The sequence below is a fragment of the Mustela putorius genome, unplaced genomic scaffold (assembly GCF_011764305.1).
Source record: "Mustela putorius furo isolate JIRA1106 unplaced genomic scaffold, ASM1176430v1.1 tig00000873_pilon_pilon_pilon, whole genome shotgun sequence".
NCBI classification, from domain to species: Eukaryota; Metazoa; Chordata; class Mammalia; order Carnivora; family Mustelidae; genus Mustela; species Mustela putorius.
In genome coordinates this window covers 1,886,177-1,909,759 of record NW_025421504.1, presented here as the reverse complement: position 1 = coordinate 1,909,759, position 23,583 = coordinate 1,886,177, and the positions used below count along the sequence as shown (strand labels likewise).

General features: G+C 54.1%; 1 protein-coding gene across 3 annotated transcripts in view; it reads left to right on the top strand.

Annotated features, from left to right (window-relative positions):
- RPTOR (regulatory associated protein of MTOR complex 1) overlaps positions 1 to 23,583 on the top strand; it is a 307,301-nt gene that overhangs the window by 57,782 nt on the left and 225,936 nt on the right. For all 3 annotated transcript variants that reach the window (XM_045085733.1, XM_045085734.1, XM_045085735.1), the window contains exons 2-3: positions 7,967 to 8,069; positions 19,286 to 19,368. In XM_045085733.1, the coding sequence (XP_044941668.1) occupies positions 7,967 to 8,069; positions 19,286 to 19,368 (186 nt within the window). The remainder of the gene's footprint in view (positions 1 to 7,966; positions 8,070 to 19,285; positions 19,369 to 23,583) is intronic.

Below are 23,583 nucleotides of genomic sequence, written 5' to 3'. Positions count from 1 at the left end.
AGGAAGGGAAGCAGGCTCCCCGCTGAGCAGAGAGCCCGATGTGGGGCTCGATCCCAGGACCCTGAGATCCTGACCTGAGCCGAAGGCAGCGGCTTAACCCACTGAGCCACCCAGGCGCCCCAGATTTTTTTATTTTGAGGGGAGGGGCAGAGGGAGAGAGAATCCCAAGCAGACCCCCTGCCGAACCTGGAGCCCAGTGTGGGGCTCCACCTCAGAACCCTGAGATCATGACCTGAGCCAAGACCCAGAGTTGTACACCTCACCGACCGGCCAGGCGCCCCGGAAAATGCATCTCTAAAGGCACTGTCACGGTCCGTCGTGGAAGAGATATCATCATTTCCGTCTGCTGTTGAATTCTGCCCCGCAAGCCTGTCTGACCCGGGGCTCTAACAGCACTGAAGTTTAGCATATTTGGATTTTACGTTGTTGAATTATTTAGAGTTAATTTGTAAGCGACTGTATCTTCCTGTTCTCTGTGACAAAGTAGTCTTATTTTCACTTTTTAGGTAAGGAGACTGGTAATTACTTGGATTTTCTTTTTAAACTTTAACCCCATACGGTGTTGTAAGAAAAGGCATCTCTCCCTCCACCTACTGTGAGAAGGTGACTTCTCAGAGGATGGAGGAATGTGTCCCTGACGGACGCTCGCACCGACCTCCAGGTCGGCCCAGGTGGCATCAGCGAGACCACGGTTTCAGGAGGCGTCACAGAAAGGTTCAGTGTAGGGTTCCTGCAAGAAGGGATTTCTCCAGGTTCTTTAAAGCAGTTACGATCTCTATAATACAGCTATTTTGTGTGCGACTCTTTCATTTGATTTTTAGGGACCTGAATTTCTCCAGGGTCTGGGACGCAGGAAGTAAGAGCGCACCCAGGGTCGCGGGTGGTTCGGGGGGCGGTGGGGGAGGTGAGAAAGGGCTGCTGTGGCCCGCAGGATGGAGAGGAGGGCTGTGAGCTCGGCCGTGAGCTCGGCCGTGAGCTCGGCCGTGAGCTCGGCCGTGAGCTCGGCTGTGAGCTCGGCTGTGGTTTTCCACGTTGAAAAGTTACCTGTTGTCTCTTCCCTTTTCATTAGCCTGCCTTACAGGAGTGGAGGCAGATTTTAAATGCAGGGAACTATAGAGAGAATTTAGCCTCCAAAAAGAGAGCTGAAACCTAAACGAGGCTTCTGGTGAAGGCAGGGAACGGACGCATACATTCAGGAGCCTCGCTGGCTCGGTTCCTCGGTTCCTCAGAAGTGAATATGCAGATGGGGAATCGCCAGGTTGCCGTGGCTGGTGGCTGCGGAGGAGATCTGGACGAGATCTGCCTGCGCTGCGCCGCAGGGCCGGGCGGCGGAAATTCCATTTGATGTGCTCCTTGCGAGGTTTACTGTTCACGGCTCTCTAGCAGTCTTTGGGACCGGAGTAAGGAGGCAAACCTGCTTTTCCTTTTTCTCAACTTGACACCCCCCCACCCCGTCCCCGCCCCATGGTGTATCTGCTCTGTTTGCTGTGTGTTCTAGTTTCCGACTTCCTTTATAAATTATGCATTGGTGTAGCTTCGACTCTGCTCAAAGTTTTTGCTTCATGCTCTGAATCTTAACGAGCACTGCTGGGAATTGGGTGGCTTTGCCTCAGACAGGCAGGGGGTAGTGGATGGTGGGGCAGCCCCCAGCCTGCTTCCTGGTGCTTTCCCATTACACCTGCTTGTGAGTCGGGCTCACCGAGGGGGGAGCGGAAAGCAGTGACGGGCCGCTTTAACACACTTGTAGTGTCTTCATTCGGCATACAGCTTGCGGGCCATTGTGTGTAGCCTTTGAATTTATTATATTTAGGTTTGATTGTGCTGCTTGATCAGCTGTATCTTTTAAAATAGACGTGGTCGGGCACCTGGTTGGCTCCATTGGTTAAGTGACAGCCTTCGGCTCAGGTCATGATCCTGGAGTCCCGGGATTGAGTCCCACATCGGGCTCCCAGCCTGCTTCTCCCTCTGACCCTCCTTCTTCTCATGCTCTCTCTCAAATAAATAAATAACATCTTAAAAATAAAATAAAATAAAATAAAATAAAATATACATGGTTTATCAAATCAGTCAAGTAGGAGAAAACAAAGGAATCGCTGTGATTCTGTTTTGAACTCTTTGAATGGCAGCAGGCGTGAATGTATTTTTAATCATTGAGGTGCCACATGCTTGGGGACAGGTTGGTTTGGTGGTCGGTCTGCAGTTCTGAACCCAGAGAGCTCTGGACACTGGCAAGGTGTTCACCTCTGGTCTTGTGACAAAGTGGATGTGACCTGGTTAATAGTCTCTATCCTGCGGGGAGTGGATATTTGTGCATTTTAATGGTTTTGAATATGGAATGGATGCATTCCCTTTTGGGTATCTTCTATGAGATATGAGTCATGTACCGTATTATCCTTTTGTAAATTTGAAAACCTTTGAATTTTAAAACAGACCCGGTGCTGGCGGACTGAAGGACAGGATGCTGGCCGGGCGCTTCAGGAGGGCCATTCCCTGCTGCCCGCTGTCCCTCCCAGCCACGGTACGGTGGAGCCCAGAATTGTAGGGCAGCTTGTTCCGTGCCTGTAGGGCTGCTTGTGGTATGGCTGGAGGGCCCGAGCCTGGCACTAGAAGGCGAGGATTGGAGAGGTCCCCCAGGCCCTGAGAGGTCGTCCGTACCTGCCTCTCGCTTTCAGGGTTAGGCTCTTGTTCAGGAGCGATTAGAACTAATGACATGACGAAGGTCACGTTTTCCATGACCACTTAATTTTTATAGCTTCTTGAGATGATACTCTTTCAAGTTCAGAATTAACCTCCAGGGATATAACTGTCATCTTCAATTACATGGCACTGAAGAAGAAATGTTTTAAAGCCCCAAATGGTTATTTTATATACCATTATGCAGTTTTTGGTACATTAAATTTCATGGCCCTTACGTTCTCTTAATGCTATGACTGTATTATTAAAAAACATTAATCTGGAACTTTTGGAATGCGAAATGAAAATAAAACACCAAAAAGGCACTTTAGAGTCTAGCTAAGAATTTCAAACTTACCGTGTTTGGGATCAGGCCAACATGACTGAAATTTGCAGGAGGCGCAAGACGTGTTTGATTGGCTTAAGGATATTCACTGGTAGTGTTTCCCGCTGGTGGAATTAAATTGGTTCTGCCAGGTATGTTCTTCTAATCCGTGTGTCCGAATACTCTTGATCTCTTTTGTTTTCTTAAAAAGTCATCACTCAAGATGTAGGGTCAGGTGTGTGTTGTATGAGCAAGCACAAGTCAGATTCTCTCCTTCCAAGACTTCCCTGATGGAGGGGAGCGGATTTCACGTCTGAGGGCCACGCTGTCCTGTTGCTCACCTGCAGAGTAGCCACGGGGACATCTAGTCACCATCGAAGACTGTGCTTGGTGACAGGCCTGGGGACATGGGGCCCTTTAGCGTCTCGTGGATGAAAGGGTGATCACTGGGCTTCCATTAATATTTCTCTCTAAGTCCTTAGAGACTTCCTGACATAATAATTTTGTAATTAGATCAGTAATGATTTGGCCGAAAATTGTGTGTTTAAGCCTATGAGGTGCAGTTGTAGAGGTTGGAGGAAGGGGATGTGTCTGGAGTGTCGGCTGAGGAGGAAGACGGCGGCCCCGTGCCCGGGCTGGCGGGCGCTGTGCGGATGCCCTGCCTCGTCCTGCACCACCTCCCCCGACCCCAGGGAGGCTACGCCAAAACGCAGGTGGAGACACGAGCGCCGGGTTCCGGGCCCTTTAGGAAAGGATTAGAGGGGCCGAGGGCTCAGGCCGCTCGGCCCTCTGCCCGTTGGGGGGTGAGCGTAGCGAGAGGCGGTTGGTCAGAAGTGGTCAGAAGTGACCTAGCCCGGGGCCTGCCCTGAATCCCCGAGGCACAAGCTGGGGGAGTGTGGGGGTTCCCTAACCCTAACCCTAACCCTAACCTGAGGCCCCGTGGAGTTGGCGTCCCATCACGGAGCTGCGTTCGCTCCCTCGGCTGGGCCCTGTGAAGGACCCTGGCAGTTCCGGAGCCCGATCCCCTCGCAGATGGAGGACCACGTAAGACTACGGACAGCCACCAAGCTCCGGTGGGGCAGACCGAGTTTTTGGAAATAAGACCTGACCCGTAGAGGCGGATGTTTTTTCGGAGCAGGCATCCCTTCCGGCAGGCCCAGGGGTGACAGAGCGAAGCGGCTTGGAGCTCGCTGCAGGGTGAGGGTGACCGCCTCCTGACCCCTCCCGGTTCCAGAGCGCAGGACAGACCCCTCGCTTGAAAGATGTTGCAGGGCGGCTGTCAGTATGACCCACACGGCCGTAGGAAGGCCACAGAGACCTTGCCGTGGGGCTCCCAGTTTGGAGCAGCTTCTGCTCAAAGGCCTAGTTTGCCGTAAGACGGTGGGTCAGCGGTGTGGGACCATCGATACTGATCACTTACATATTGGAAAATGACGAAGCAAAGCAATAGCCATTGCTGTTCTCTGATTGATTTTCTGCCCTTTCTCCTGACCACGAAGGGACCATTTGTTTTTTATGGTTCCTAACGAGAAGATTCTGGCCTATGTCCATAGTGTTGTACTTTTCGGCCGTCTCTGGCAGCAGGCGTACAGCTCCTTTAGAAAGCGACTTACCATTAAGAAATACATATATTTTAAGACTGAATACGCTCCCCCACACACTTTAAATTCTGTTTTGAACACAGGTATCTTTTTCTTGATGCGATAAAGATTATGCCGGTTCCCTGCTCTCCGAAACCCATGCGCTCCCATGAAACCTCTCCTGAGCCGAAATGGCAGAAAGCACAGGAACATTCATTCATGTGGGAGAACAATTTTGAGCATCCCCAGACTCCAGAAATGGCCTCTCGGGCTCTTCTGAGACCTTAGGGACACATATTGCTAATGCACGCAGTAAGCGGAGGCGAAACCCCGATGCTCTCAGACACGGCCCAGGGCCCGGGATGGGGGCTACGGGATGCCAGATGCCGTGCGTGGCCCCGGGCAGGTGCACCGCCTCCACGGCCAGCTCTGCTCGCCTTTCTACCTCGTGCCTTTCGCCTTGTCTCATAAAAGCAAAAACCCCCTTTGGGTTTTGGTTGTCAGGAACAGGTGCGTCAGTACTTGCACTCAGAGGTCTTTCGTTGGTGAAATGCGCCAGCACGAGCTTCGGGAAGGTGGTGATACGTGTGTCTCCTGTCCCCGCCGCATTCTCCGTGAAGACACACTCATGACATCTCATTAAAACCAGCACGAAGCTCGCCGTTGCCATGTTCTGTAGGTGTTAGCGACCATATTCTGGAAGTTGTGGGCAGCGCCTACACCTGAAGCAGGTAGAAAGGAACGAGCCATTGGAAGGGAGGAGACAGACTCATTATTTGTAGCAGTTTCTTTGTCAGCTTACGGGCCCTGTGGAGGGTTACCAAGACGTAATTACATTTAATGAGGAATTTAATAAAGTGACTAACGGAGGCGTTAGCGGCTATCCTGAGAAACCACGATGGGGAGAATACATGCCTAGAAGCACACTTGCCCCAAACATCCGTGACGTGTCCAGGGATAATCCTAAAGGAGATGAGCAAGACTTCTTGGTGAAGAAAACTAAGAAAACAGTACTGACAAGAGCAGATTTGAATAAATGGAGAAATGCACTGTGTTCCTGTATAGAGAAATCGAGTATTAGGAGGTTGTCACTTCTTGCCAAAATTAATTTATATGTTTAGTACAATTTTTTGGGTGTTTTTGAATCAACTCTTGTTGATTTAACATTATAAGAATTCAGGTGTCATTCTGTTCAGAGAATATAATGGCGTGCTTGAACATTCCCTTATCTGCTTAAAATTGTCGTTTCTACTTGTTCTTCATGATAAGAAATGCTGTGAGGAAAATCTTTACACACAGACTTCCCCTTTATTATATTTTTTGGTATTTTTGTCTGACATATTCTCACAGGTGGAATTCTCGGACAAAGAAAATTTAAAATGCTCAGTGTTACCAATATGCAGTTTAATGCAACTTTAGTCAAAGTCTCCATGGGATTAAAGAATTGAATAATTAACTGATTAATTTGGGAAGAAAAGAGATGAATATAAAGAAAGCTAAGTAAAACTTTAAAAAAGATTGTGAGAAAGGAAAACTTCCCTCCCAAGCATTGTGAAATGTTGTAAAGAGAACTTAAATCAGTGTGGTGCCAGTGCAAGTACTGTTGATGTGATGACGGATGCATTCAGTTAGCCTGAAGTAGAATTTGTTTTATCTGCGAATTTATATATGCTATAGGCGTCCTACAAACCTGGGAGTTTGGGGATTATTTAACAGGGGGAATTGGTGTGATTGGCTAGTGTTTTGAGACAGAAACTGTTCCTCCTGGTGTGTCATATAGCACAGCAACATCCAGATGGCTTGTAGGGTTAAACGTAAAACACCCAAGAAATCCACGTGTACCCTCACTGAGCGGGATGTCCCGGGCCCCGGGCATGTGCGGGATGTTGGCGTTCATGGGGGTCAGCTCTGGTCTTGGGAGCCCAGGTCCAAGGACCCTGCCAGCAGGAGAGCACGGTGCTGGGTGGCACTGCCCCCACTGGGGTTTGGGGACAAGCGTTCCGGAGACATGGCTGTCTGCACAGAGACCGCAAGGGAGAGTTGGGGTTGGTGGAGCGGGAAGACAGGCTTCCAGGTCACACCCCAGGTCATGCCAAGTGGGCGGAGGACGTGGAGCCACTGAGGGCGGGGCCGTGGCAGGCGGGTGGCGTGCTCAGCAGGAATTGCGTTCTCAAGATCTGGGCACGCTGAGCAGTTCAGATGGGGGTGTTGAAGGTTTGGGACGGACGGAGCAGGGCAGTGAGCAGGTGCGTGTGAGGGTATGCTCCTGCTGTATCGCGGAGCCCACCCTGGGGACAGGGTGGCAGGGGAGGCCGCTGCAGCCCAGAGCTGGCGTGGACTTGGCTGTGGCTGGGAGCAGAGATAGCGAAGGTGACGGGCCCAGGAGGCAGTTAAGAGGCAGGACGAAGCAGGCAGGGTGGGGAGTCAGGGGTGGTCTCTGCTGTTCAAGAACAGGAGTCGGCGGGGGGTGTCAGGGCTGATAACCAGCTCGGAGCCCTCTCGTCTGTTTTAAGTGACACCCCTACCACCCTCTGCTGCCATTTTGGCTCCTTTGATTTATGGATGTATCCTCACCACCTGAAAACAGTGATGGGCACCTAGCAGGTGCTCAGTAAACGTTTGAAGGATGAGCTGCAGGTTTCTAGCTTGAGCAGCTGGGGCTGGAGGGCTGACATTCTGCATGCTGGGCCGCTGGAGAAGGAACAGGTCAGATCTTTAGGAAGCTGCGTCAGATGATAGAAACAAGGCTTGGTACGTCCAGAGGCAGGAAATGAATTGGATGGCAAACACCAGACTAGGGCAATATTTGCAACAAAAAATGTGGATGGAGCCTTTCATATGTAAAGAGTACACAAAGTCAATTGGGAATAGTCATTACTGCCAGTGCCGTGGTACAGACACGAGTAGGAAATCCACAAAACAGAAAGTCACAAATTGTGACCACACAGAAGAAGTTCCAGTGTTACTAATACCGAAAGGATGCTACCGGAGGAATATGACAATTTTTCTCTCCCCAAGTTGGAATGACTTTAAATGAGAGTAGCATAGCCTGGTCAGTGTGTAAGTTTGTGCAACATTTTTGCAAAGGACTTTGGCAGAATGTAGCAAGTGCCTTCCTATTTTTCAGTCAAGTAGTTCTGTTTCTGGACACGTATTGTAAGGAAGCATGCGGAGGCCTCTCCCGCTGTGGACCTCTTCCCGCCTGCTCTTGTTGCTCCGAAACCCCTCCAGAGAGGAAGCTACTCGGGCAGGACCTTGGGGTGGCCCAGGACAGCTGCAGAGGCCAGCGATGGGGCCAGGGCTCCATGCGTTCTAGGAGCATCTCTGAGCTGGAAGAGTGTGTCAGTGGGATGCATATTGAATAATTTTGTTTCTGTTGTGTTTCCAGATGAAGACGGTCAGCGTGGCCTTAGTTTTATGCCTGAATGTCGGCGTGGACCCTCCCGACGTGGTGAAGACCACCCCCTGTGCGCGTCTGGAGTGCTGGATCGGTAGGTGTGGCCCCTCCCTCCTCCGTGGGCTGGGGCGGGGGTCCCTATGGGCTCTGGGCTGGGCGGGGCTTGCTCTAACCCTTCGGCCCCCGCCCCACTGACTGAGTGCTCTGCAGGCCGGCCCTGGTTTTTGTGAATCAGAGAGTTTCATTCCTTTTTGAACTTTTGGAGCCTTTAAGGTAGGAGTTGTCCTATACGAAGTGCTTCAGGGACAATTAGGAAGTAATGATTATTGGATTATAGCACTTTCTCCTTTAAATTTGCACGTGGTAGTAGCTTTGTATACTTTTTAAAAAAACGGAGCGGCTGTTTCCTGTGTGCACTGAAGGAGGCCTGGTTCTCCCCGAGGAAGGCCTGCCCAGTGCTTCGTAGCTCGGTGTTGCGGGAGGATGGCATTCGGCCGTCACCGTTCGGCAGGATGTTTCTTAGTCTGCTGGAAGTTTTTTCATCAAGAATCAATGCCGAGGGGCGTCTGGGTGGCTCAGTGGGTTAAGCGGCTGCCTTCGGCTCAGGTCATGATCCCCAGGTCCTGGGATCAAGACCCACATCGGGATCTCTGCTCAGCGGGAAGCCTGCTTCTCCCTCCCTCTGCCTGCCGCTCTGCCTGCTTGTGCTCTCTCTCAGATAAATAATAAATAAATAAATAAAACCTTAAAGAAAAAAAAAAAGAATGCCGATTCTTACGAAGTGCTTTCTGAACGTCTCGGACATATCACCTGGCTTTCCCGTCTAGTTTGTTGACGTGAATGACGCTGATGGAGTCTTGGGTGTTAAGCCAACCTTGAATGCCTGGCGTTATCTTTTTAATATATTGCTGGATTCGATGGCGAATAATTTGTTAAGGAGTTTTTCCAGCTGTGTTTGTGAGTGGTATTGGTTTGTGGTTTTCTTTTCTTGCAATGTGTTTGTTTGGTTTTGGAAGCAGGATAATGATGCCCTCATTTAAATGCGTGGAGACGTAGCCCCGTTGTTCGTTTCACGGAAGACTTTGCAGTAAATTGGGTATTATTTTCTCTCTAAACTTTAGCACAGTTTAACAGTGAAGTGTGGGGTTTTTATTATTTGTTTTGTGGATCATTTAGTTCTTGATAGGACTGGGGACAACAGCACACCCCCCTCCAGCTTTCTCTGTCTCTCAGCAAAAGCAGAAAATCCCTTCATCTGCTTTAAAAAACGAAAATTGCAAATGACATATCTCCTCTGCTATGTGAAGGCCAGCCTTGTGGGGCTTGGATTTAAGGAAAAGACCTCCATTAGAGGCTGGTTTTGCTCACTGAAACAACCCCCAGAGGGTTTTGCCGGCAGGAAGTGGTGATTGGCTTACTAGAGGTGTGGGAGGAACACTCGGTTTTGGATGGGACGGGGTCGGGGGGTGGGTGGAAGCCTATATTCTAGTCTGAATTGGAAACGTATTGTTTTTCTCACTTCGCTTGCCAGTCTCACTGTCTCTGGGGTCTTAGGGTGACCGTCTCTGTCTCACAGCCTCCCCACCTGCAGCCCGGGCCTCTTGTTCCCGACGCCCAGTGACAGAGTAGCTGCTCCTGTAGCTGATTTCCCTAGAGACCTTCTTGGCTTTCTGCCACATCCCGGTGTCTGTGCCGGTGAAATTGACTTCTTATTAGACACCACTGACTGTTTCCACTTCATTTACCCCTTGTGAAAGCTGGATTTTACCACTTGTGTTCTATTTTCTCCTCCTGAAGTACTCTTACCTTCGGTTTCTAGAACAATGCTCCTCAACCCGGATCCCAGGGTGTGCTCCCGGAGATGTGTGAACCCTCTGGGATCCTGTGGGTCGAGGTGTCTGACTGTGGAATTGTCGGGAACCTTCCCGGTGAGGACCCTCGGCTTCCATTCGATTCTCTGGGCTTTTTCTCTCTGCTCCCTCCAAGAAATCAAAAGAGCCCTCCCTGGTCCCTCACAGTGTCTTCGGTGGGTGTTTTGGGACAATGTCTGTGAAAATGAAAGGAATTCCTTATTTCCTCCTTGCCTTGAAAAGTCCAGGAAATGAATAGATTAAAAAAAATTTTTTTTTTTTAATTTATTTGACAGAGATCACAAGTAGAGAGAGAGGCAGGCAGAGAGAGAGAGGAGGAAGCAGGCTGGCTCCCTGCCGAGCAGGGGTGAATAGATTTTTGATACCACGTTTTTAAAAATTACTCTGCCAGTTAGCAATGTAATCTACTCTGTACTAATTGCAGTGGATTTTGAATTCAAAAGGACGGACACCTTTTCTAAGTTAAAAAATTCGTGTTTGTCCTTTATTTCAAAAGTGAATGGGGCTGGCCCTTCTGATGTGGTTTTCACAGTGTGGAGTAAGAGAAAGAAGATTCCTGGACCCTGCATTTGGCAAATTTGCAGTGGTATCTAGCAGGACATATTTTAATTTTTATTCTGGAAAAAAATTCTCCAACTTGCCAGCACACAGCTAAGGAGCCTTTTCCCTGTTCCATAGGAGTGTGAGCTCCTACAGTGCCCGTCCTCCCCGTGAGTTACTGTGATTCCCACAAGCGTAACCCCAGTGTGGCCCTCACCACCAGGGGGGACCGGGGTGCCTTCAGGTGTGTCCCTGGTCCCAGGATGCTGTTTGTGGCACAGGGACCCGGCTCAGCACCGTGCGATGCCCTGGGTTTAGTCCCTCTAAACCGGAGCAGGTTGAGTCCCTCTGAACCGTCTTTCCTTGACGCCCATGACCGTGACACCCGGGGGGTCACAGGCTGGGTGTGGTGGAGCGCCCTGTTGTTCCTGTTGTTCCTGAGGAGTAGCCGAGTGTCCCGGGGAGCTCTGCCTCCCTCCACGGCCTGTGTCGGGTGGCACACTGTATGTTTGTCTTGTTACTGGCTATGCAGCTGACTTGCCTACCGCTCGACGAAGCGGTGCTGCTGGAACCCTCTGCTCTGAGCACCCCCCTCCCCCTTTGCAGATCAGAGCGGTCTGGAGAAGAGGGCGCTGCTGTGCGGGTGGGCCTCGCCTGACGTCCAGCGCGTTGGCGTGAACTCACGGTTTCCTTTTTCACTTGGGTCACCGTCTGCTGTGCCGTTGCTCGCCACAACGTGCCCAGTTGCCAGGCTGCCCTGTCCCCACTGGCTTGTGTGGCCCTCGTCTCATGCTACTGTCGAGTAGTCCTGACTTCTGGCTCCTGCTTTCCGCCCCGTCTGGGCACGGAGCACGCTTCCCAGGAGCCCAGTTCCCGTCGGCAGCATCCAGATTTAGAAACTGGGATCTGGGTGCTGGTGTCCTCATGGGAACCAGTGCCTCATTGCTCCCTCTCCCTGATGCGTGTGTGCGCACACGTGTGTCTGTGTACCCACGTTCACGTCTGTATTTCTGTACTGTGGGTGCAGGTTAAGAACCGTCTCCTTTCCAGCCCGGCAGGACTTTTCCGTGTTTATATCTCTCTCCTCTGACAGCCTTGATACGGCTTCTCCTCCCGGCTGTCTGCACCCCCGTCAGGCTCCTGTACCCTGCCCGTTCCCCCACGGGCGTCTGTCCTCCGCCCTGCCAGGTCCCCACGCCCTCCATGGAGATGCCTCTTCCCAGCCTGTGGACGGGCTCCGAGCCCCTCATCCCCGAGTGGCTGCCCGCCTGGCCATGGCCCCATGCTCCGGGCTCACGTAGGAAGAGGGTAGCATTTTGAACAAGGGCTATAGGTTTCAGGCGTGATGAGAGCGGCCGCCAGACCTGAGAGCTGGAACCCAGCCGTGGAGATGGTGGGGTTGCATTTAGCGGGGGCTGGCGGTTCTGGGTGTTAGGAGCGGAGCTGCTTCCAGCTTCCAGGAGACAGCTAGAAAGGGGGCAGCTTCCAGGGGTTAGCTAGAAAGGGGGAACTGGTCGAGGAAGGGGGCTGGTGAGGTCGCCGGCCCAGAACCAGCAGCGCCCAGAGGAAAAGCAGCAGAGCAGGGCCCTGAGTGTGGGGGGCGAGAGGTGCTGGACCCAGGGTTCAGGCGGTGAAGGCCGTGGAGCGGCTCGGCTGGCGGTGCGAGGCCACCCGGGCCCAAGGATGGGTTGCTTCTGCCTTTTTCAGGATGTGAACATCCAGGTGTGTCATGGCTGGGGAAGGGTTCGTAAGGGAGACCCCCTGCAGGGGCCGGGGTGGCCGGGTAGCATCAAGGGCGCTGCTGCTGTGAAGGCAGCCGTCCCCACACGGTGGTCCCTCTCGGCTTTGTGCCGTCAGCCGAAGTCTGAAGGGTTTGTGTCCGTTGGGACCCTCACCTTCTTCCTCTCAGCTGTTCACGTCAGCAGGTCCTCATCTGACAGCGGAGCGGCGACGGCACCCACCTCTCGGCTGGGGACAGCGGTCACGGGGAGGGCGACGTGGCTCAGTGCTGACCCCGGGCCGCGTGGGAACCGCAACCCTTCCTGTGGCCGCTTCTCTCTTCCGCCCCCGTGCGCTGGCTCAGGAGCGAGGGGCGCCTGCGTCCCGCGCCGGTGCTGTCCCGCGCCGGCCCAGGGCGCGGCTGCCCGTGGCCAGAGGGCTCTAGCGGACGTCTGAGAGCAGAGTGCTGGGCGCTCCTCTTCCTAAGCAGACGGTACCTGTGGCAGGTGACCGCGGAGTCTCCCGCGCTTCCCCTCAGGCCTGTGCAGGGGGGTCTCGGTGCCGGGGTCGGGGTTGCAGGATGACGGCATTCTGGCCGCAGACGCACACACATCAAAGCACCAGAGCCGGTCTGGGCTAGTGGAAACTGCTCTGAGCGCAGGGGCGACGGGTGCGGGTAGCTTGACAAGGGGGCCGACTCATGTTCCAGGCTGTTCTGGTGGCCCCAGGCGTGCACTGCCAGCACACACAGGAGCGACTCCGAGCCTGGGCCTGGCCAAGTTCGGCAAGTGGCCCCGTAGGTGTTCTGATGGCGACTGCGGTCGTCGGTCGTCGCTGCTGGAACGCACAAGGAGCCGGTTTGCCGGCCGCTCCCAAGCGCACGGGCTCCCGGCCGCCCCCCGGCGCAGGGCAGGTTCGGGCGCCCGGAGCCCCGCACGGCCCCTCTGCTCCGCCCGATAATAAGATACTGTTTCATTTCATGGAAGTGACACTCAGCTCCTGTCAGAGAAGCAGGGGAGAGGCTGTTTTGTTTTATGGCCCGGCACTAAATGCTGCGGCGTGATGCTAAAAAACACCGCACCGAGGAACGGCGCGTGCCCGTACCTCTTGGAGAAATATCTGTTTGGAAGCGGGTACGGGTGAGCTGCCTGCAGAGCAGGGGTGACTCATGTAGCTGAGAGGGTTTTCATGAGCTCCGTGACGGGAGCCGTGTGTCACCGGAGGTGAGGAGGCTGGAAAATTCTGGAATCCTAAGGAAATATTCCAGGTGCTGGAAAATTCTGGAATCCTAAGGAAATATTCGGGAGGCATCTGGCTGTGTTTTCCTCTTTGTCCTCAGAGGAAAGTCTTTTCTGCCCCCCCCCCCCCCCTACACGGGGGCACCGAGGGACATGGTGCAGAGCCACAGACGGAGTGACCGTCTTCATACGTCCTCGGGTTGTCGGAGCCCTGCCCCGGGCCTCGTCCTTCGATTGTTACAGCAAACTCGGGGCGGCGTCCATCAGGTTGGCCACAGATGCTCGCGAGGGGAACTTCCGCGCAGGCACAGAAGGAAGTGGGCGCTGCTCGTTGTTCGCAAGGAGCCTGACCGACAGGGCCAGGGCGCGGGGCTGGTGCCACCCTGGGCAGCGCGGGAGCTCAGAAAATGCTGCAGGTGGACGACTCACCTGCAGTGGAGAGAGGGGCCTTTGCAGGAGAGGCGAGGCCCAAGCCCCCAAGGGGGAGAAGGGCCCCGGCTATGGGGGTGGAGCTCTTGTAGCACCGGTGGCCCCCCGCAAGCGTCGGTGTTGGGGCACCCACTGTCGTGGGCCTGCTGCATGCCCGGGCCTGCCGCGGAGACCCTGTTTTCTCGGTCCGGTCAGGCCAGGGGTATCTCTGTGTCCCCCGGAGGAGGCGTGCATAACGTCTCGGGGCCTCCCCCCGCCCCCCGTATGCAGAGAAGCTTGTGTGAGCGGTGGGACCTGCACCTTCCAGCCGGCATCCCAGCTGGCCCCTCTGTGGCACATCCTCCCGGCTCCCGGTGCGGGCGCAGTGACAGGCGACGCAGGAACCCCATCTGTTTTCCGGCTGTGCAGCCGGTGGTCGGGGGGAGGCTTCTGTCCCAGCACCCACAGGCACCGGGAGGGCCACGTCCGGCCGCGAGCCAGAGCCTCACTGCCGGGACTTCCCGCCCTGCCCTGCCTCAGCCGGGCGAAGTGCCTCCCTCTCTGTGCGCTTCTAATGGTGAAACACGTGGGGGTGACATGGCTGATGCGGTTCGGAGCCACAACAAAGCACTTCTGATTTCACAGTGGGCCTTTGCCATGATTATTTTTTCCATCGAAATTAGCTGCTCAAGGTTACACAGCTAATTAGTGGCAGAGTCCTTGAACGCCAGGCAGAGAAATCTGTACTTGATCCAGGAGGCAGTACGAGCGCGCAGTCAGCAAGTCCATTAGCAGATGTACAAGCTACACAGAAGTGCACACGTTCTAGAGCAGTGAGCGCTGCATGTTTTTAAGTTGTTTTTTAAAGATTTTATTTACTTGAGAGACAGAGAGAGAAAGAACACGAGCAGGGGAAGGGGGAAAGGCAGAGGCAGAGACAAACCGACTCTCGGAGGAGCCGGGAGCCCGGCGCGGCGCTGCATCCCGGATCATGACCTGAGCCGAAGTCCGACGCTTTGCCGGCTGAGCCACGCAGGTGCCCTTAGTTTTGAAGGATGGCAGACGTGTGGGAAGGGGTGCAGATCCCGGTGCGGAGGTGGACCACTCTTCCCAGGCTGACCCATTACCGGTCAAGAAACAGTCTCAGCTACAGCCCCCAAGTCCAGCCCCGTCTCTCGGCCCCTCCCATCCAGCCCTGCCCCTGGTCGCGCCCTGACAACGCCAGTCAGTCGTGCTTATTTGCACATTCTCCGGGTGGCAGCTCACTGCAGGCTTTTCCGGGGAGGAGTGAGATCACAGAGGAATTGTTTCAAAAGGGCTTACCTGTGCTCATCTTCCAGTGGGTGGAGATGGCACCGGGTCAGCTTCCTGGGCTGCTTCCTGGGCTTCAGCCCTTCTCAGAATCTTCCAGAACCTTAGCCAGGAGGAGGGAGAGTCTCTGTGCTGGCACCAGGTGCCGCGGTCGGGACCAGCACGTCAGTAGTTAGTGGTGGTGCACCGGCTCTTCTGAAGGAGAGTGGAGAGAAGTGGAGAGTTTGCAGGTTGGCTGACTGCCAGCGTCACGGCCAGCCTCTGTGAACTTGACCGGGTCATCTGGCCACTTAGAACTTTAGGTTCTCTCCTGTGCCGCGGGGTAGGCTGGCTGTAGTTCCCGTCAACGTGAAGTTCTGTGCACCGTGAGACCCAGGGGGCTTAGGCTGGAAAGCTTGCCGGAAGGCCGCTGCAAAGCTCCGATCTTACACGGATGCCATCTGCTGTCTCCTCTTCTCTTCCCCTACCTTCCCGCCCGCGTCATTCACTCCGTGGACGCCCCCGAGGGTGGCAGAGGAGAAATGTCTAGTTAGGACAGTGCTGTAGCCTCAGAGCCGGCCCTCATCAGACGGACCGGACCGTCCGCGCCACCCTCCAGGAACTTTCTAGTTGATTTCTCTACTTGGCTGACTGCAGTGAGCGTGGGGTCAGGGCACCGTCGCCCTGTCTCCCTTGTCTTGGTTCTTTCCCCTTCCTGATCCCTCTCCTCCCCCACCCCACTCTCTGTCCTACCCTTGGAGGAAACCAGGTGGTTAATTGGTCATGGGTTCCCAGGAACGGGACCGATCCCCACCTGATGAGTGGCCGGTGACTGCGCCTGCCCCTCCCTGGGAAGGCAGGGATCGTCATCCAGGTTGGGGGGGTAGGGGTGCTGCCCTCAGGCGCTCGTGCCTAGTGAGGGGCCGCTGCCCTGGTGGCGGGCGCCCTCCAGCGCTGGCAGATACTCGGCATGCCCTCCTTGGGCACGTGGGAGAGGATGGTGTGGGTGTGGACAGACGTACACGAGCTCCCGCATTTGCTCTCCTGGGCTCACGCACAGGGCGCGGCTGCTAGGAATGGTCTCTTGTTCGTTGACGCTGTTGCCTGCTTCCCTTTGCTTTGCCTGTGCTCTGCCGTGGCCCTGGATTTTTCAGATTCCGACTTATTCGTGTCTCTGGCCCGTCTTGTGATTTCGATTACCACAGGGTTGATTGAGGTCCTTTTAATTCTTTTGAGACCTTAGCACTGGGTTCCTACCAGCACAAAGAGAGATGAGGGTGAACTTCTAACTTCGTGAGTTATGCACGGATTGAAAGAAATTTCCCACGCCTCCTCCGGGTAAGTTAGTTACGGCCCAGTTTTCATCCGGTTCCTCGGCAGAGGTGCTCAGCAGCCGACGGGGCTCTTCTGAAGCTACTGACTCGGACGCTCCGGGGTGGGGCCCGGCGTTCACATCGGGAAGAGTCCTCAGGACTTTGATGCTCTGGTGGTAAAGGTCCCTCCCGATCCTAAAATCCCAATACTTAGTTTTATAATTACCTTTTAAAGAATCAAAGTAATACGTGCATACAGCTTTAAAATCACACAATACTGCAAAGTATAATGAGAGAAAGCTGCTTCTTGTTCCTGCCCGTCCCAGAGGGGATGCTCCGATCGGTTCCTTTCTCATCCCAGTGTGTAATTTTCCTCGTGGTTACACATTTGCCAGTTACTTTTATTTGCTAAATTTTTGGTGGACTTACGAGTTTATTTTTTTACATATATCCCAGTAGATCTGTCAAGTGCCATCAATAATTATTCCAGTGCTCAAGAAATCTGTCTGGTTTTTTTTTTTTTTTTTAAAGATTTTATTTATTTATTTGACAGAGAGAAATCACAAGTAAGCAGAGAGGCAGGCAGAGAGAGAGAGAGGAGGAAGCAGGCTCCCTGCTGAGCAGAGAGCCCGATTCCGGGCTTGATCCCAGGACCCTGAGATCATGACCTGAGCCGAAGGCAGCGGCTTAACCCACTGAGCCACCCAGGCGCCCGAAATCTGTTTTTAATAAAACAATACCACCCTAGCTCCTGTTGGACGGGCTTTGTCTCTGGATCTGGTTCACGGACGTCTTGTGGGTTCTCTCTCTCTCTTTCCCCGGGTCCTTCACTGGCTTCTATTGTGCTTTATTTCCCAAGAAGAGGAACACGGGCAGAGTTTGTGAGTGTTTGTGGGTCTGAAAAGGCCTGTGTTTTACCCTCTGACGTGAATATAGGGTGGTTGTTCTCATTCAAGATGTGAAGGCGTCTGTCTTCTGTCCGGCTTTCGGTCTTGTGGGGAAATCCAGACTCAGTCCTGATCTTTCGTGAGCTGATTTTTCTCTAAGGACTTTTTTTGGTCTTTGTTTTTAGCAGTTTGATTACGATGTGTCTGGATACAGAATTTCTAGGGTTAATCCTGTTTGTGCTTCACTGACCTTGAATCTGTAAGTCGACGTCTCTTGCCAGATGTGGGCAGTGGTCAAGCATTACATCTTCAAGTGCTTTTGAGCTCTGCCTTGCTTTCCTCCTTGTGAGACTGTGACGACGTGAGCGTTACTGTCCCCTGGTCCCTTGAGGCTCTTTTCTTGGGAGCCGCTCCCCTTCTACAGCGTGGGATTGTCCATTCTCGCCACAAGTGGGCTTGGCCCGGGGCTGTCTGGGGAGTGCAGGGAGGGGGGAGGTTAGCCGAAACCCTCGTGTGTGGGAGGCAGCGTTTGAGAAGGCGGCTGGGGAAGTTGGGGCAGAATTAGCGTTGGTGCGTGGGAAGCCAGGACAGCGAGGGGCTCCGGGAAGGGGCAGACGCGGCGCTCCGGGTCGGCACAGACGCTCGGGCTCATGCATGGACGTCGGCCTTTGGACACGTGTCTGTAATGTCACGTGATGAAGGGGCCCCTGAGTGGCAGGTCCTGGTCCCGGGGAGGAAGGGCGTCACGTGGTGGATGCGTCCTGGGACCAACTGGCTGCCCTTTCTGTGGCAGGTCCTTGGCCTGGAGGAGCAGCTGATGGGCCTCGGGCATTTGGCTGCATTTTCTGGAAAATGAACAAAGTGAGTGGGCATTTTGGGGAAAACAACCAAAGTGTTTATAGCTAGTGACGGGATTTGAGATATTGGAGAACGAGATACAGAAGGTCTGCGCAGCTCAGTGATCAGTGCTTTCCAGGTGACAGTGAGGACAACACAGAGTTACCCGCAGACGGGGTCTGCTCCACGTGCATGACAGGCCCGTGGATTTTAATGCCGTGGAGTACGGGCTCATCGCTGTGGTTTTGCACTCCCCGTTGCCGACAGCCGCAGAGAAGCTGCCACGCGTCGAGTTTCGGTGCAGCAGCAAAGATAGCATGACTGTCTCAAGAGGCGATTTAAAGTGGCCTTCCCGCGGGTGTGGGTGTGTGAGGCGGGATTTTCCTCCTCTGTGTCGGCCAGAACCACATATTGTAACAGACGGATGCAGGCACGGATGTGTGAGACCAGGTGTTAAAGACACGTGCAAAAAAGGTAGGACAGTGCTATTCTCAGTTTTTTGTAAGTCAGTTTTCATAATAAGTATTTATGTTCAAAGGTAATGGGTTTGTTATGACTTTTGTATGAATGGATACAGTTTTTAAAATTTCTCGTCTTGAGTTTGAATTCAGCAGATACCAATAGAGACAACCACTTAAAGGTTGTTTGGGGTTCTTCAGCATTGTAAAGAGTGCAGGGATGTCTGGCGACCACGTACGTCTGAGAAGTGGCTGGTTAGAGTTCCTTGCCCTAGAGGCCACTCCTGAAACGGGCGGTAAGCCACAAACACAGGCGCGTTGACCAGTCGTTCTTGTGGAGGAACCAGCACAGACAGAAGGCATGTAGAATGCGTCGCCTTGGTGGCTCCGTCTTCTTCCTGGCCCTCTGCGAGAGGGAAGCACGGTGCGGCCCTCCCCTGGCCCCTCCTCAGCACAGAGGCCCCCGCCAGGCCCGAGGCCCACCCCGCACAGCCTGCCAGGAGCGCAGGAACCAAGCGAGTCTGACCAAACAGCTTTCCTCGCGAAAGGTGAGCGGGTGTGGCGTTTTGTCCTGTTTGGGGACATAGCAGTTCCCTACATCTGGTTAAACACAGAAAACCCCCAGGTGTGTCTTGCTCAGTCCAGGGTGACTCTGAAGTGCGTGATGGAAGAGGAAACCGTGAGCGACAGGCTCAGCCGCGGAGGAAACGAATGGGTAACGGACTTTCTGCTTTTTATTGCTTCTCCAGATCCTCTGTCGATGGGGCCTCAGAAAGCTCTGGAAACCATCGGTGCGAATTTGCAGAAGCAGTACGAGAACTGGCAGCCACGGGTGAGTGCGCTTCGCTTGCTTTCCTCTTGTTTCTTACAGGGAAGCTTCGATTCCTTGGTTTCAAACAGCCTTTGAATCCAAGCGAGAGGTTTTTACGGAGCCTCAGCTCGCGTCCCTTGGTGGCTGGACGCTCCTCGCTGCGCCCTCCCTCCCCAGCAACATGGACGCACCCTGTCGTGCGTAAAGGTGGCCAGGCGCTGGCGGGGGCCCTGGGCGGGATGGTCTCCTGCTCATTCGGCCTGAGTTTCTCCCTGCAGTCTTTAGGCACTGAAAAGCATTTCTCGTGTTACTCTTAGATCACAGATTTTCTCAGGAAACATATTTTCAGTAACTTTCCTACAGCCTCAGCTAGTTAGAGCCATTTCTCCTGTCTTCCATTTTCAAACAGTTGAGAAAAAAGCACTCAGCATTGAAAAGATGACACCTATTATAAGCTCGGTCTTTGATTCAAAAGGTAGGGGTCTCTTCGGGAGGCCGCTGCCAATTACCATGCTTTTGTTGCTTATATCTGACAGTTCTGTGGTTTTGTTTTTTCAAAGAACAGTGGCAGGTTGCCTTTTAAGATCTTAAGTTTTCCCCTGAACCACCCCAAGACCTTTAGCCTTGCTCTTTAGCTGGCTTGAAGATTACTAACTGTAGCAGCAGATTAGACATTTGGGGTGTTTATGGAGGTGCTCTCTGTTCCGTTTTGTGTGGTGGGCTGGCTCCAGAGTCCTCTGCAGGGCACGAGCACGCGGAACGTGGGTGTGGTGGCCTTGCTCACGCGGCTCCCAGGAGCCTTTGTGGTCATCACCCTTCCTTTCTGAGCGTCTGCCTCACGGGGGCAGACGGCTGGGGGCCGGGTGAGCCCCGCGTGCTTGGGCCTCACCTGCGGACTCTTCATCCGGGTGATCTGGAATTAGGGAGTCTGTACATCATCTACATCCTACAAGAACGGTCAGATGTGAATCTGTTGGTGCCTGTCACCGTGTCTGCGGTCATTTCTGTTGCTGCCTGTAGTCTGCATAGACTGAGTGGTAGCAACCATGTCCCCTTGTGTCTTAGGGGGCAGCAGGTCTAACTTGTGGAGTTAATAACCGCAGACTCCCATTCGTCAGAAGTCAGGTTCTTAGTGATGACTTTGATCTATGCCTAAGGACTTTGCTTTTCCCTCTGTTAGATTTGTTACCTCTTGATGGTTATATAAAAGCTCAGGAGGCTTCATAATATAATGCCTTTGGGGCTTGGATGAGGAGCAGAGAGATATTTCCATGGTGTGTCCCTTTAAAGACAGTTGAGATGCGTCCTGCTGTCAGTAGAAACGCGCTTCTCCGAGGACACTGAAGGCGCTCCAGAGCTCTATGACACTCTCCAGGGGCTTCCGGTGCGTGTGCGGTTTGGACAGACGTCGTCCACGTGTGACAACACACAGAGGTGACGTCTGTCGGAAGACTTGACGTCACTGGCATCTGGAAGGTGGAGAACCAGCAATATTTAAATGTAAAAGAACGCCTTTCTCACTTACCCACATCTCACCATATCCTGAGTTCGACTTCAGGCTTTGGTTTTTTGCTGGGTTCATTTATTTAAAGGAGAATGCAGCCAGATAAATTCAGATCTACCGACTGCGTTCTTCACGGAACAGGCTCTGCTATTTTAATTACGTTCTTCCTTTTAAAGACGTATCACGTGAGAAGATGTGGTCTTTCAGAATACGGGGTCAGTATTTCTGGATATTGCCTGTTTATTCCCTTGGGCGTGATTTACAATTTCGGGGAGTGCTAGGAGTGGGTTTACTGCTAGCTTTACTATTAGCTTAACTCGGTAGGCATCAGCTAGTTTGTGCTAGCTGGCAGTAAGTGGAATCTTCGAAAGTAGAATCCATGATTTTTCAAGTGGAATCTTCGAAAGTGGAATCCATGATTTTTAATCTAAATCTCTATTTAAGAGTAGATCTCCCCCGTGGCATCTGGAGGAGGCATTACCATGTAAGGCTGCATTTACACATAGGCACACAATCACAGATCCAAAAACGACAGTAGACTCAGGATGGGGTTGAGAAGTCACCTTCTTGCAGTAGGGGTGGCCATGTGGGGCGAGTGGTCGCAGAGATGGTATGGCCCTCCAGATGGACGTTGTTCGGCCGAGACATGTGCTTGAGGTCCGTGGGCTTTGAAGAGCGGATCTGCAGGGGGGTGTTTTGAAGGAGAGACTGGTCACAAGGCTGGTCAGGGGGGTTGTTTCTGGATTGTAGGGTGCACCGGTGTGGGTGGGGCCCCACTGGAGCTGGTTTGCAGGCGGGGACCAGAGCGTGCCGGCCGCACCCAGGAAGGGGCCACTCACGTCAACGGACTGGGCTCCTGAGCCCGCATTCAGGAAGCAGAACCGTGGCGATGAATACTTAGTATTTTCTGTGTTGAACGTCAGGACGGTCGCGTTCATTCTTCAGTACGATAAAGAGGTTTAAATTTTGCTGCTTCCACCTGTTAGTGGGATGCATATATTTGGAAACGAGCCTTAGGCCCAGGATGCATCAGGAGGGCTGGCCAGGGCGGCTTGTGGGGCTGTGCCTTGTGTGCTGGGCGGTCATGACACATGCTCTGGGGTGAGCGGCGTGCTCCTCCGCTCTCTGGAAGCTCCTGTGGGTGACGGGAGGGGAGGCCGGCCTCGCGTCACCTCCCAGAGTTTGCACAAGACGGGAGACAGTAAGCAAGCTCAGACGTTGGTGTGCGTGGCGGTGTGTTCCTAACTGTCAATCAGGGTCCTTTGGAACGTTGCAGAGCAAAACACACAGCCCTTGACTGCGTTTACGGGGCCCTCGAGTGCTCTGCCTAAGAGAGTCCAAGGAACCACCTGCAGTAAAGCAACGGGGGTGTTAGGAAATCTCTAGACCTCTGAGGTGGACTCCCCAGATCTGGTCTTCTCTTCCTCCGTGTCCTGTCCTCTGAGGCTCAGAAAGGTGGCGCAGCTGGAAATGAGGCCCTGTTCATCCATGTTGGCGGGTGTCTGCGTGCCTGTGGGTGGGCCACGTGGGACCGAGCTACCCCAGTGCCACTCAGGAGGGACAGAAAACCAGCCACGGGAAACGGGCCCGCCTCGTGCCTCGGGAGTCGGTGTCCTTCCTCGCGCGCCCTCCTCCTTTCCTCGCTCCGACTGTGCGGGATGACACCGTCTGGTGAAGGGGATTTGGGGTCAAGAAGGAATTCAGAGAAGCCATAGTGATGAGATTTTCTTCCTGAGGCTGCCAGCCCGTCAGGCCCGGATTTCCTTTCCAGGCCGATTGAACCCTTGGCTAAATAATTGATGTTTGCCACCAGTGAAGTATTTCTTTTGATTAAATTTAAGGCTCTGCCTTTCTACCTCGTAGGTACATAGATCTGTGTTCTGCAGGAGACGGAAGGAGGGGTGCCGGCCGGAAGGGGTCAGACCTCACGCCTGTCCCGGGAGGTCCCAGGGCCGTGTGGGTGGGCGGCGGCAGCGGGGACCACAGAGCGGGGCCTCCCCAGTGTAGAACGCGTGTGTCTGAGGCTTCCTCTAGCACGTCGGGCTTCTGGCGGTTTCGTGTGGGGCGTGGTGGGCCTGGGCTGATGGGGGCCGCGGTCAAGGGTCCGGTCCTGCCGGCCTTTCCCCACAGCGCTGCCGACCCGGGAGCCGAGGGAGGTGGGAACGTGTACCGCCCGCGGAGCAGGCGGAGGAGCTCGCTGAGCCTCCCACCGTCGGCGGCCTCTGAAGTGACCCCGGCCCCTGACTGAGCGCCTCTGTCCCAGTGACATCTCAGCACTCCTGTCTACACAGGGGGACGGAATGTGCCCTTTGGAGACTCCCTGGAGCGCGCCTTGCTTGTCTTCGGAGCGTCTCCTCTGGGAGGCAGGTCTGTGGGTGCGGCGGGGACCCGTAGGGGCGGGCGTGGTGGGCAGTTCTGAGGCCCACGTGTGGCGCCCGCGTTCTGTCCTGGCCTCAGCTCTCTGTGCTCCCCTGGCCTCTCACGGCCGCTGTGCGGCTGGGGAGGGGAGGTCGGTGCGCCCGTTAGACACATGTTACGCGCTCCCCACCCCGCAGGGTGCACGCAGGGCCCGGGAGTCTGTCTGGGACAGAGCAGGGCCCCACCACCTGGTCACCAGCCCGGGGAGATTATGGTCGCATTTCATCTGAGTGACAAAGGCCTTTCCTTCAGTTTTGATCGAGGAGTTGTGTGCGTGCCTCGGAGAGCCGGCTTGAGCCAGTCTCGCTGCCTGG